Source organism: Ascaphus truei, chromosome 1 (genome assembly GCF_040206685.1).
Source record: "Ascaphus truei isolate aAscTru1 chromosome 1, aAscTru1.hap1, whole genome shotgun sequence".
Lineage (NCBI taxonomy): Eukaryota > Metazoa > Chordata > Amphibia > Anura > Ascaphidae > Ascaphus > Ascaphus truei.
This window is the reverse complement of record NC_134483.1, coordinates 88232111-88246725: the sequence shown is the minus strand read 5'-3', so window position 1 is coordinate 88246725 and position 14615 is coordinate 88232111. Positions and strand designations below refer to the sequence as shown.

General features: G+C 47.2%; 1 protein-coding gene across 5 annotated transcripts in view; it reads left to right on the top strand.

Annotated features, from left to right (window-relative positions):
* IQGAP2 (IQ motif containing GTPase activating protein 2) overlaps window positions 1-14615 on the top strand; it is a 501518-nt gene that overhangs the window by 280466 nt on the left and 206437 nt on the right. For 4 of the 5 annotated variants that reach the window (XM_075591271.1, XM_075591261.1, XM_075591252.1 and 1 more), the window contains 2 exons: window positions 6094-6326; window positions 7930-8062. In XM_075591271.1, the coding sequence (XP_075447386.1) occupies window positions 6094-6326; window positions 7930-8062 (366 nt within the window). The remainder of the gene's footprint in view (window positions 1-6093; window positions 6327-7929; window positions 8063-14615) is intronic. The other variant, XM_075591289.1, reaches the window with a different exon arrangement.

Here is a 14615-nt window from a genome sequence, read left to right as displayed (position 1 = left end):
GTGCTTGACGCAGTCCGGTCTGCTGGACTAACTGCTAACCCCGCTAAATGCACTATTGGTCTGGAGGAGGCCAAGTATATGGGATATTCTATTGGCAGAGGTTTACTCAAACCCCAAACACTCAAAGTGGAGGCGATACAAAATTGGCCAAGGCCAGTTACAAAAAAACAAGTAAGGACCTTTTTGGGGTTAATTGGGTACTATAGAAGGTTTATTCCACATTTTGCAACTAAGGCAACCCCACTAACTGACCTCACAAAAGCAAGAGGACCGCTAATGGTAAAGTGGTCCCCCAAAACCGAACAGGCCTTTAGAAGCCTGAAAGAAGCTCTCTGTGCCCAACCAGTGTTGGTCACACCTGACTTCTCCAAAGAGTTCGTAGTCCAAACCGACGCATCTGAGGTAGGGCTGGGGGCGGTACTCTCCCAGGAGTCTCAAGGTGAGGAGCACCCCATCCTTTATTTAAGTAGGAAACTAAATCCCCAGGAGAAAAATTACTCCATAGTAGAGAAAGAGTGTCTCGCAATAAAGTGGGCTGTAGAGACGCTCAAATACTACCTGTTGGGGAGAAAATTCCGGTTGGTCACAGATCATGCACCCCTTACCTGGATGTGTCAAAACAGGGAAAAGAATGCTAGAGTGACCAGGTGGTTCCTAAGCCTACAACCCTTTAAATTTTCTGTGGAACACAGGTCAGGGCACAAACATGGCAATGCTGACGGGTTGTCAAGGATGCACTCCCTAATATCCATGGTCGCTCATCCCTCGAGGTCTGAGCTGGGGGGGAGGATATGTGACAGAAACCAGGGGATGGTAATAAATTCCGTATATAGGGCTCCCAGGATACTAGACAGTTTCTATCCTGTTTGGCCTGGGAGTGCAGCCTTATAATACATACACTCCATCCCACAGTTTGGCAAGCGCTGGAACTGAGGGATGAGAGATCCAGACCAGAGTTTGTCTGCTGCCTGATTTCTGTCACCTGTCATGCTAATTAGGAATCAGGTATGAAAGACTGATTTCCTGTTTGCTCTGGTCTCCCCACAAGAGCCAGGAGGCTGGAAGGCTGCTGAACTACAGAGGGGAGAAGCCTCTTCCCCAAACAGGTTCAATCTTTCTGTTCATTTGTGTAAGACTGCAAAAGTACCGTGTTTTGATGTTGGAAGTGGAAAAGCCACTTCCAACCCTGAGTCAGGGATATCTAAGTTAAGTTATCGCTCAGGTGAGCAGCTTTTGTTTTGATCTGTTTTCTGTTGTATGCACTGTGGCAGTCTCAGTGCCTGGGACTGAATAAACCAGGCATAGCCTGTTTAAAGGAACAGTACGTGACGCCTCATCATTTAACCTACCCTAAAAGACCGTGTTCTAAACAGTCCCGGACAAACGACGGAGCCCCGGAGTAAGCCGTTTGTCACAATACATATATCTCGAAATCTCGCACAAATAAAAGCATTTCGTTAGCCACAGAACGGTATTATCTATTTATTTTTTGATATATATATGTATATGTATATGTATATGTATATGCATTGTTCGACAATTATATACATTTACTCGCCCGGGGCGGGTGGATTTAACCCCCGGGCGAGTAAATATTGGCCCAAGCAGCACACGTGTGTTTTTTAAATTTCCCGCGCTCGCGCTGCTGCTTTTCCCGCGCTCGCGCTGGAGACAAAAAAAAAAAAGCCGGAGGCGGGTTCATGTTGTTGGGGGAGATTACCCCGCCTCCGGCTCTCTGAGCAGTGGCCTCCCTCCTCAGCGCTTCCACTCCTCCCCCTTCCGGCAGCCAGCCCTTCCACGCCTGTCTGCCTCAAGCCCCTGCAGGGCCATCTGTTGCCCCCCCCCTCGCTTCCATTGGGCCATCCTCCCCCCCCTCCCTCCCATCGGGCCATCCTCCCCCCCTCCCACCCATCAGGCCATCCTCCCCCCCCTCCCACCCATCGGGCCATCCTCCCCCCCCTCCCACCCATCAGGCCATCCTCCCCCCCCTCCCACCCATCGGGCCATCCTCCCCCCCCCACCCATCGGGCCATCCTCCCCCCCCTCCCACCCATCGGGCCATCCTCCCCCCCCTCCCACCCATCGGGCCATCCTCCCCCCCCTCCCATCGGGCCATCTGCCCCCCCCCTCCCATCGGGCCATCCGCCCCCCCCCTCCCATCGGGCCATCCGCCCCCCCCCTCCCATCGGGCCATCCGCCCCCCCCCTCCCATCGGGCCATCCGCCCCCCCTCCCATCGGGCCATCTGCCCCCACCTCCCATCGGGCCATCCGCCCCCCCCTCCCATCGGGCCATCTGCCCCCCCCCCTCCCATAGGGCCATCCGCCCCCCCCTCCCATCGGGCCATCCGCCCCCCCCTCCCATCGGGCCATCCGCCCCCCCTCCCATCGGGCCATCCGCCCCCCCTCCCATCAGGCCATCCGCCCCCCCCCTCCCATCGGGCCATCCGCTCCCATCGGGCCATCCGCCCCCCCCTCGTATCGGGCCATCCGCCCCCCCCCCCCTCCCATCGGGCAATCCATCAGCCCTGCTCTTCTCCTGCTCTGATGGCCAGCTCAGATGTTAGCAAGGGAAATCCCCTAACCGGAGCTACTCCCTGCTCTAAGCCTGCTCTACGCAGGGGAAATCCCTCACCCGGTGCTGCCCCCGCTGCCATGTGCGACCCCTCCTGCCGTGTGGGGGGCCCACTGCCGTGCAGGTGAGTGTTTGTGTGTGTGTGAGTGACAAACTGTGTGTGTGTGTGTGTGTGTGTGTGTGTGTGTGTTTGTCTGAGTGAGAGTGAGTGTCTGTGTGTCTTTGAGTGTGTCACCCTCTCTCTCCCTCTCCCTTTGTCACCCTCCCTCTCCCTGTCACCCTCTCCCTGTGTCACCCTCTCCCTCTCCCTGTGTCACCCTCTCCCTCTCCCTGTGTCACCCTCTCCCTGTGTCACCCTCTCCCTGTGTCACCCTCTCCCTGTGTCACCCTCTCCCTCTCCCTGTGTCACTCTCCCTCTCCCTGTGTCACCCTCTCTCTCCCTGTCACCCTCCCTCTCCCTGTGTCACCCTCCATCTCCCTGTGTCTCCCTCCCTCTCCCTGTATCACCCACCCTCTCCCTGTGTCACCCACCCTCTCCCTGTGTCACCCTCCCCTCTCCCTGTGTGACCCTCCCTCTCCCTGTGTCACCCTCCCTCTCCCTGTTTCACCCACCCTCTCCCTGTGTCACCTACCCTCTCCCTGTGTCACCCTCCCCCTCTCCCTGTCACCCTCCCTCTCCCTGTGTCACCCTCCCTATCCCTGTGTCACCCTCCCTATCCCTGTGTCACCCTCCCTCTCCCTGTGTCACCCTCCCCCTCCCTGTCACCCTCCCTCTCCCTGTCACCCTCCCTCTCCCTGTCACCCTCCCCCTCTCCCTGTCACCCTCCCTCTCCCTGTGTCACCCTCCCTCTCCCTGTGTCACCCACCCTCTCCCTGTGTCACCCACCCTCTCCCTGTGTCACCCTCCCTCCCTGTGTCACCCTCCCTCTCCCTGTGTCACCCTCCCTCTCCCTGTGTCACCCTCCCTCTCCCTGTGTCACCCTCCCTCTCCCTGTTTCACCCTCCCTCTCCCTGTTTCACCCTCCCTCTCCCTGTGTCACCCTCCCTCTCCCTGTGTCACCCTCCCTCTCCCTGTGTCACCTTCCCTCTTCCTGTGTCACCCTTTCCCTGTGTCACCCTTTCCCTGTGTCACCCTTTCCCTGTGTCACCCTCTCCCTGTGTCACCCTCCCTCTCCCTGTGTCACCCACCCTCTCCCTGTGTCACCCTCCCCTCTCCCTGTGTGACCCTCCCTCTCCCTGTGTCACCCTCCCTCTCCCTGTTTCACCCACCCTCTCCCTGTGTCACCTACCCTCTCCCTGTGTCACCCTCCCCCTCTCCCTGTCACCCTCCCTCTCCCTGTGTCACCCTCCCTATCCCTGTGTCACCCTCCCTATCCCTGTGTCACCCTCCCTCTCCCTGTGTCACCCTCCCCCTCCCTGTCACCCTCCCTCTCCCTGTCACCCTCCCTCTCCCTGTCACCCTCCCCCTCTCCCTGTCACCCTCCCTCTCCCTGTGTCACCCTCCCTCTCCCTGTGTCACCCACCCTCTCCCTGTGTCACCCACCCTCTCCCTGTGTCACCCTCCCTCCCTGTGTCACCCTCCCTCTCCCTGTGTCACCCTCCCTCTCCCTGTGTCACCCTCCCTCTCCCTGTGTCACCCTCCCTCTCCCTGTTTCACCCTCCCTCTCCCTGTTTCACCCTCCCTCTCCCTGTGTCACCCTCCCTCTCCCTGTGTCACCCTCCCTCTCCCTGTGTCACCTTCCCTCTTCCTGTGTCACCCTTTCCCTGTGTCACCCTTTCCCTGTGTCACCCTTTCCCTGTGTCACCCTCTCCCTGTGTCACCCTCCCTCTCCCTGTGTCACCCTCCCTCTCCCTGTGTCACCCTCCCTCTCCCTGTGTCACCCTCTCCGTCTCCCTGTGTCACCCTCTCCCTCTCTCTGTCACCCTCTCCCTCTCTCTGTCACCCTCTCCCTCTCTCTGTCACCCTCTCCCTCTCTCTCTGTCACCCTCTCCCTCCTCTGTCTCCCTCTCCGTCTCCCTCTCCCTCTCTGTCGCACTCTCTTCTTCGCTCTCTCTGTCGCACTCTCTCTTTGTCTCTCATTCTCTCAGTGTGTGTGTCTCTCATTCTCTCTCTTTCTCTGTGTGTCTCTCTTTCTCTCTCTTTCTCTGTGTGTCTCTCTTTCTCTCTCTTTCTCTGTGTGTCTCTCTTTCTCTCTCTTTCTCTGTCTCTCTTTCTCTCTCTTTCTCCGTGTGTCTCTCTTTCTCTCTCTTTCTCTGTGTGTCTCTCTTTCTCTGTGTGTGTGTGTGTGGGTGTGCCGCTCTCTGTGTGTCTGTCTGTCTGTCTCTCTCTGTCTGTCTCTCTCTGTGAAGCGCCGACGTCCAGACACTGGTTAAGGGGTTCAGGAAACTAGTCATTCACATCTGGCTTTTATTTCTAGATCCGACATTGAAACACACACACACAACTAATTGTAGTATAATGTAATACAATAAATACATTTATGTCAAAAATGAATGTTGTTCTGACTAGGAATTTATTAAATGTATTTTATTTATATATTTTATTTTAAAGCGGGGTTGGGGGCGGGACTAGGGGCGGAGTTGGGGGCGGGACTAGGTGGCGAGTAGATTTTTTGGTTGGGCGAGTAGATTTTTGGGTGATTTGTCGAACACTGTGTATGTATATATATATGTGTATGTATGTATATGTATATGTATATATATATATATATATATATATATATATATATATATATATATATATATATATATATATATATATATACAGCCAGCCAGCCAGGTAGAGTAGAATAAATGTCAGTAGAGCTCACATTTTTATGACTTTATAAAAACTCCTCAAAAAAAAAAACATTTACAAGCTGGCTCAATATATAAAACGTTTTACTTAATTTCCCTAATACTTAGACACAAGTGATATCAATAGATTCAGGTCAGTTTGCTGAATGTAATAATTTGAGGGACAAATGGATATCTGTCCCTGGCCACCTCCTAAACCGCAAGTGTTTGGTCTTGTTGCATGAGTCTCCTTTCAATGATTTAAATATCTAAACGTTATACTTCAGAGTAGGTGTCGGGTCCAGGATCCCATATTTCATATCTTTTGACCGATAGGGTTGGACACGCCCCTTGGCACTCAGTAGAAAACTTCCAGGAATGCTTTGATAGTAATCCCATCTCTGGCAAAACAGATGCCCTTATCTCTGGATTCTAGCAGTCCAATGCAACAAAGGCCCGGTCAAAAGTTTAACAGTCCATAAAAACATTTCTTTGTATTTTAAAATCAAACTATAGCCACATTAACCCCTTTAGTACCTGATTGATTAAAATACTTTATATCCCCCACCATTTTTATTACAGTATTTGTATTCGGATTTTAACATACATGTATTGTCACACAAAGATCTACAAACATTATAATTGATCCAGCCACCAAAGAATACCAGTTTCCGCATAGAAATTAAATACCCTGCATAGTTACACTCCAGACATATATTGTAAAAGTGATTTTCTCCTCTCCTAGATTGTTGGAAACCTTCTTTACTATCGGTACATGAACCCTGCCATTGTTGCCCCAGATGGATTTGATATTATTGACATGACAGCTGGAGGGCAGATACATTCAGACCAGAGGAGGAATCTGGGTTCTGTGGCTAAGGTCCTTCAACACGCCGCCTCCAACAAGCTGTTTGACGGAGAAAATGCCCATCTGTCTTCCATGAACAGTTACCTGTCACAGACGTACCAGAAGTTCAGGTTAAAACTATTGCCGAATTATTCATACATTTATTTATTTTTATCAACAACTTTGCTTGATCACATTATATTTCATTAACCTTGTTTTAAGACCTTGCTTTTTGCTCCAGAAATTAAGGATTAAATAATCCATGTGATGGTCCAAGTAGCATAAAAATGTTTCTGATCTCCGTAAAGCTCAATTATTTTAAAAAAAGGTACATGGGTCTTAAGAATCTATAGTTAAAAAGTTTACTGTATTCGTATTATGAGAAACTTTTTAGATCCATTCCTTTGTATATGTAATTAGTAGTACATAGTGCTACAAAGTACTGTACCATCACACTTTGAGAAATGCTATTGGTCATGCTGGGATTTGTATGGACATAGGAGAGTGTTCCCCACAAGTGTGCATGCTTCCCTTTGTGGGCCCAGGTGATTGAAGAGACATTTCACTCTGTAAGTGACACAGAAGGATCATTTTAGAAATTACTCTCTCACTCAATCCCAATATTTATCTGTCTTCTGAGCTAGACAATTGTAGGAAACCGTGTCTGATTTATTAGTCTGGGAAACCCCCTGTTGGAGTACATTTGTCGGCAAGTAAAACAAAACAAAAAAGATATCCCTTGAGAGGGGAATAATTGATATGTAGACAGAACTTGCAAGGTACTTGGATGTGCATCAAGCATTTGCAGTATTTTAACCCTTTAAACAGACCGATGTAAATGTTAATAAAGTACAGCATGGTGGGAAATGAATTGGTCACACATATTTGAATGTTATGAGAACAGCACGGCTTTACAAATGTGGGCTCTGCAGTGATGATATGAGGACAGCAATTCTCCAGAACATATCTACATTCTTCTTCTTACTGTGTACGAGTAATTTTTGAACTTCTCAACTTTGTGAATTAGAGGAGGGCATGATCTATGTGAAAGTTATTTAGCATTTGAGTTCTTTGTCGTATATATACATGTAACCAATCTGTAGGACGCATCGATGCCCCCTTTTTTGCAGAAATGTTTCCCAATGCATGCAGACCTACCTATCACCCCAAAATATTTATTTTGTGGCTAGGCACAAAAGTATGAATCTATCAGTTGACACGCACCATGAGGTTAAAGTATTGCTTTTTGTAATATATATATATTAATATATATATATAGAGAGAGAGAGAGAGATCTGGCTGCTTATTGATCGCGTTAGAGAATGTATTTCTAAGGCATCGTTTATAGTGCAGGCGTGCGCGCCTGTCGCTCGAGCTATCCCTGCACTATAATGGGGGGCGTGGCCGTGACGTCACCAGGCTGGTTCGCCCTCTTTGGAGGAACTGCTCGTGTGATGCGGCCGCCACGCGAAAAAAAATCGAAATTTGTCAGCTCAAAATTCTGCTGCGCGGTCGCTCTTCCTCGGTCGCGCGCTCTATGGCCAGCCAATAGAGCAACTGCATTATAGTCGCGGCCTAAAGAATAACAATCTAGACTTATCAATGATTATTCATTGATTAAAAAAAAAAGGCATTAGTAATTCTCAGTTGTATGTGCGCTTAGGCGCTGCGTATGTTTTAGGATTTGCTTTGAGAGAAATGTAAAATCATGTTCCTGGTGTCTTATTTTTGTAGGAAATTCTTTCAGGCGGCGTGTGAGGTTCCTGAGCCGGAGGAAAAATTCAATATTGATGAGTTTTCAGACTTGGTGACTCTGAGTAAACCTGTGATATACATCTCCATTGAAGAAATTATCAACACCCATTCAGTAAGTGAAATAAAATACACACACAAAGCAAGCAATGTTTTAACAGTATGGATGTTAGTAATTCATAGCTATGAAGCAATAGTGTATGACGGCTCCTTAAAGATATGCATTATAGAGCACTAGATGAATTGAAGAAATCCTGTTAAAGTGAATGTTATTATAGCATGGTGGCAAACTCTCAATATGACCTGTAAGTGACATGGATTTCACACTTGGAAATTGCATTTTAAACTTAAGATAAGTTACCCCAGGGGTGCACAAAGGGGGAGCGAGATTTTCTGGGGAGGCGGGGGGCGGGGACGCAGTGCTTACAGAGGTCCCGCGCTTCCCTGAAGGCATTTCAAATAAATGATGGGGATCGTGCGAGGCTTCTGTAACTTCACTTACTTTTGCTTCCAGCGACGCTTCGCCATGGCAACCCGGCATCATGTGACGTCACCGTAGCCATGGCAACGTCATATAACCCCGTGGCGTCATTTGACACCAGAGCCGAGCGGGGGTAGTGGGGCCCGAGCAGGAGGGGAGACCAGGCAGGGGGTGCAGGGAGAAAAGTTTGCACACCCCTGAGTTACCCCAAGAAGTAGTAAAAGTGTATATACTGTCCACTAAACAAATGTTTCAGAAGCACTTAAAGGTAAGGGGAAAACTGGAGAAGAATCCTCTTCTGAAACGGGCTCTGGCACACCCCTTGTTGAACCCTGCCCTCTCTCTAAACGTGCACCAATTGTATCTAGTGACGTCCTGGTCACATGATCTTCCCACAGAACTTTGCATCTTTTGGTCCTCTTCTGCTGCACTGACAGCCATTTAGTGAACCCCCGAATCTTTACCGATCAATCACAGGAGAACGGATCGATCAGCAACTAAGCTAATTACTTATCATTGTGTGGATTGTATTGATGAACATATTACAGTGGAAATATATATATATATATATATATATATATATATATATATATACACTTATTAAGGTTATGGTGGGTAAAAAAAGTGACAAAAACCCTCCACAGTAAAGCATAAAGCAACTGTAAATATTCCTGTATATTTATCTGCATGTCTTAAACAGGTCTGCAACCCTGTCTTTCACCATTATCACCCAGCACACAGCACTTCCACTGCAGCAAGGGATTCTGGAAAATGACATGCAAATGAGCACACAGTGCCACCTTTTATCTTGAGCTCACATTACATGAGCAACCCTTAGCCAATGCATGCTGCTTTAGACACAGCTTTTAAGCAAGGGCTTGGGAGATGCAAAGCCAGTAAACCCACTCACAGACATGTTTCAACCTTGATGGGTATCATCAGTGTGAGGTTTTTTGCTGGCATTTGCTCAAATTAGATAAGAGTCGGTAATCACCACACTTATTAAGGTTATGGTGGGTAAAAAAAGTGACAAAAACCCTCCACAGTAAAGCATAAAGCAACTAAATATTCCTGTATATTCATTTGCATGTCTTAGACAGGTCTGCAACATTACATTACAGTATATATTATTAAATAATATTCTTATAAATGTGCATTATTCATGTTTCCCCATGTTTTACAAATGTTTTCTAAATGTTTATCCAATTTCAATCTGCCAGAAGAACTTAATAAAGACTGCATTATGTATTATTCATGATTATTTTTATATTTGTATTTTTTGGTTCCTAATAAAATAAATATTTATTCACATTCCTGCAAATCATAATCTTTGACAACAACCACAAACCCCACCCCCCTCCCCTACAGTACACCAATGAATAAGAATGAATCACAAAACAACATGAATCAGTTAATGGTTTTTTTAACTCTCAATTCTCACAATGCTGTGCAAATCAGATTTACATTTCAAAATCGAGAAGGGATTTTCCAAAGCGTTACCGTAAACAAAGCCTCAAAGGGTTGGGGGGGGTGGGGTGAGTCATGTGCAGTAATCAGCTAGCTCCCATCTCAAAGAGGATTACATGCAGGCGCACTGAGGCTTTGTAGCTCGGCTATGGACGGATTAAGAGCACAATGGCAATATTCAGAAAATTAACGACTCTGTGGAGAGAGGGGGTTGAGTGACTCATGCGCAGTAAGCAGCAAGCTCCCATCTCTAAAAGCATAGAAAAACGGGAGAACAAGCGTTCACCCAGCAGGCGCTCAAGAGGTTAATAGTCACTGAATTGTTGGCAATCAATGTGTGTATCGAGTCGAGGCATGTTTTAACACTCTCATGTGATGATGTAAAGTCTCTCCCAGCAATTGGCTCTATTTGGAGCACCAATGATTATTGAGTTAGAGAGACTCGCGGTTTAGCAGAGTGGTTGATAACGAGCCTCATGAGTCCTTGTTGCACCGCCAACCCGTCTAGCAACGTGTCCGTCGCACAGGGCGGTCACCTGACCGGCGGTGATGACGTCTTCAGGAAAATCAAAACAGCAGCCCGGCGTGCAGTCTGTTGTAAGCAGCAAGAGGAATCCTCCCACAGGAGGCAAAAGGACAGCGCACAGCCGTCGGAAAAACGAGGAGATAGCTTCTGATGGTGACTTAAGAGAAGTTTATTGAGTGCAGAGTATACAGCTTACGGATCCTCTGACGCGTTTCAGCCCACTGGCCTTTGTCAAAGAGTGATCCGTCAGTATAACCGGAAGCCTAGGTATACAAAACATAACCTGAGACACCTGTGTGTGCCACTAATCAATGATAAGTGGCAGGTGGACAAGGTAGTGAGTATAACAGGCATGGTTAAAACATATATGATTAAAATTGCGACCACTCATGAAGACACTATGGACTAAATGAATCACTTGATGCCTCACTCTGATGGAAAAAACAAAAGGGGAGCATTAATCAAGGGGTCTGCAAGTCAATAAAAACAAGCAAAAATACAGTACATTTTGTACACTATCAATGCATCAATAAATATTTAACATATCACATTCATGAATAAGATACCCAATCATCTGAAGAATATTGATATAGAACAGTTGGCTTTGTGTGAAATCGATCGATCAATGACAAATTTATGAAGAAAAATACACAATAGGGAAGGGGCAAAGGGGAAGGGGCAAAGGGGGGGTGGGAGGGGGAAGGGGTGGGGGGGAGGGGTTTGGGGGCAAAGGATAATCTATATTTTTTACAATATAGATTATCCTTTGCCCCCCTTTCCCCCTCCCCCCACCCCTCCACCCCTTCTCCCTCCCCCCCCTTTGCCCCTTCCCTATTGTGTATTTTTCTTCCTTTCAAATGAATGACATTCATAAATTTGTCATTGATCGATTTCACACAAAGCCAACTGTTGTATATCAATATTCTTCAGATGATTGGGTATCTTATTCATGAATGTGATATGTTAAATATTTATTGATGCATTGATAGTGTACAAAATGTACTGTATTTTTGCTTCTGTTTTTATTGACTTGCAGACCCCTTGATTAATGCTCCCCTTTTGGTTGTTTTGTTTTTGCAGGCTTGTGGATAAAATAACAGTTAAAAAATCATAATTAAATTTTTTTGGGGGGGGCACTCAAGCAAGCAGTGGTGGGTGAAGTTACAGGCGCATGAGCAGGAATAACCTAGCTCCCATCCGAAAGAGGATTACACACAGGCGCATAGAGAGGTGATGCTCTGTGCAAATTAAATTCGAGAAGGGATTTTCCAACAAAGCCTCAAAATTCCCATCTCAAAGAGAATTACACGCAGGCGCAGTGAGGCTTTGTAGCTCGGCTATGGGCGGATTATGAACACAATGGCAAGATTCAGTAAATTAACGACTCTGTCGAGAGGGGGGGTTGGGTGACTCATGCGCAGTAAACAGCTCCCATCTCAAAAAGGATTACACGCAGGCGCAGTCGGGCTTTGTAGCTCGGCTATGGACGGATTAAGAACACAATGGCAAGATTCAGAAAATTAACGACTCCGTGGAATTTCAAATCCTTGAGCTAGCGTTCGTGGGGGAGGGGGCTACAGGGTACAGCTGCATGAAGTTCAAAGCTAAAGACATACTTTAATTTCAAAAGGCAGTTCATCATAATAATACACCCCCAAATACAGTACGTAAGAAGCACACAAATCAACCATGTGCAGTCAAACGCACAGGGACGCAGTCAAAAGCTACAGCACAGATTGAATATCGTAATACAGTAAGATGGTTTTTGCAGGCTTGTGGAGAAAAAAAAATTACAATAAAAAAAAAATTACAATAAAAAAAATTTTTTTATTTTTTTTTTGGTCACTCACTCAGGCAAGCAAGCAGTGGTGGGCGAAGTTACAGGTGCATGCGCAGTAAATTCCTGCTGTCAAGCAGGAATGTGATTGAAACCAGACACACATTCAAAGGAATGGTGTGGGAGAGATGTACTGCATTGTAGAGAAGATAAGAAGTTGAAATACCCTGCAGTGCAGTTAATTATCCTGAGCGAGGGGAGAGCGCTGTATATGCCGAAATGTGACACCGTTACAGTACAGTACACGCCTATGCGTTTCAAAAAATTTCAAATGAGACATACTGTACTGCAGAACAGCACTGCAAATGCATGTATACTTTAAATATGCAAATTTACAATTACTGTGTGCGCACACACAGACTGTCTACTGACGTAGGTTGAACCTCGAAGGTATTAGACTTCCAAGACAACAGCTCGCAAACGCCCCCTGAGTTTTTACACGGCATTGCAGTATTGCAGACAGCGAGAATAAAATGCTAATATCACGTGCGCGAAAATAACGCAGTTCACTCCGGGCGAAAACGACAAAAAAACGCACCTAACCGGGATAATCTGAGAGCCACGGATCTAGCCGACTTAGACTCAGATCGGCCGCCACTGTAGATCAGGATCTGGCTTTCATCTAATGTTAGGTTTAGCTATAAAAAGGATATGTTAGGTGATATTTAACTAGGTGACTCCAACATGTGTATGCAAACTGTGACGCCAAATACCTAAATAGTCGTAATCGAGAACTTTAAGAATTGGACAAGTATGAGTATTTTTAAACCACTGTAAACATGTAAAAACAGGTTAGCAGTTAGCTGGTTAGAGTGATGATATGTGGGTAACCGGTGCATCAAAAAATTACAAGTCCCAATATGGATAATAAATTCTTCCGTTGAGGACACTCCAATATGATAGTGAGCAGCAAATAAGACACCCTAATAGGGCTAGGGGACTAGTACCCAGTGCTGACAAGCACAATAAACGGTACATAAATGATCCCATCCATAGTAGTATAAGGTAGTGATATGCAAGAAAACTCACTTTTGGCTTCCAGATTTCTTTTCAGAGGAGTGGTCCCATCAGGTATCATGAGCAGCGTGCAATCCACCAGGCAGGCAATTAGAAGATGGGTGAACAAAGGCAGTGCACTGCTTAAAAACTATCGTTTTTAAGCAGTGCACTGCCTTTGTTCACCCATCTTCTTCTGGATGGAGTGATGGCTGGGTTACAGTGCTTTAAGCATCAACATTGCAATGCATTAAATTGTACTCATTAACACAATTAATTAATCAGTCCCTTTCTTTTGCAACATATGTATTTTGATCAATAACTACAGTAAATAAAAATACCACTTGTGGTGTATTTGCACGTCTCAGATTCGTCTGCAACCCTGTCTCTCCCCATTATCGCTTAGCAAACCGTGCTTCCACTGCAGCCAGGGATTATGGGTAATGCAAATGAGCACAGTGTGCTCATCCAGTTTAACATGGATCCCTATAAGCTTATACCTGCCATATTACACAGCTTTTCAGCACAGCCTGGGTTACAGAACTGCAGAGCCAGTAAACCTACTCACAGACAGCGGTTTCGACCTTTTGGGTCTCATCAGTGCTTGGTTGGTTGCTGGCTATGCAACGTGAAGCTGGTACGTGGGGATATCTAGACATTCAAAAAGTTATGGTGGGTAAAAAAAAAGTGTCAAAAACCCTCCCCCGTACAGTGTACAGCAAATAAAAATACCACGTTGGGGTGCGTGGCCTGGAAGCAGAGAGGGAAAGTCGCATGTCAGCTCTGCTCCGTCCAAGAGGCCAAACTAACAATAAAAGAAAAGCAAAAAAGATCAATTTTCCCCCCTCAAATACCTTTGTGGACTCCCACATACTCCACTGTAACAAACATCAACACCCGGAGAGGCCTTAGTAACGCCCTGCCCGAGGAGATCCATTCCCCCTGGATCTGGAGAGCGACCGGGACCACAGCGCCCACGCTGAGAGCGGGAGAGAACCACGGGGCTCCTGGAGCCAGATGGAGCAGGCGAGGTGAGCAGTGGGACGGAGCTGACACCCCCCTTCTCCCCCCCCCCCAGTGCTGACCGGGAGTTATTTATATAAATATTCCCAACTCCCTGTCGCTGCTGTCGCTAGACCTGCTGAGAGTTAGGCCGGCCATTTTGTCCCCTGGAACCTGTGGTGGTAGCGCTGGGGCGGGAGGGGTTAGCTTCTCACAAAGTGATTGGGACAACTGCAGACCTGGGAAACCCGATCAGAGTTCCCCTCCGGCGATCAAGGGCTGTCATCTGCGGGCGGGGGGGGGTGGCGAGCAAGCACCGACACAAAATGGCGGCCGCGAGTCAGTGAGCGCAGGGAGCA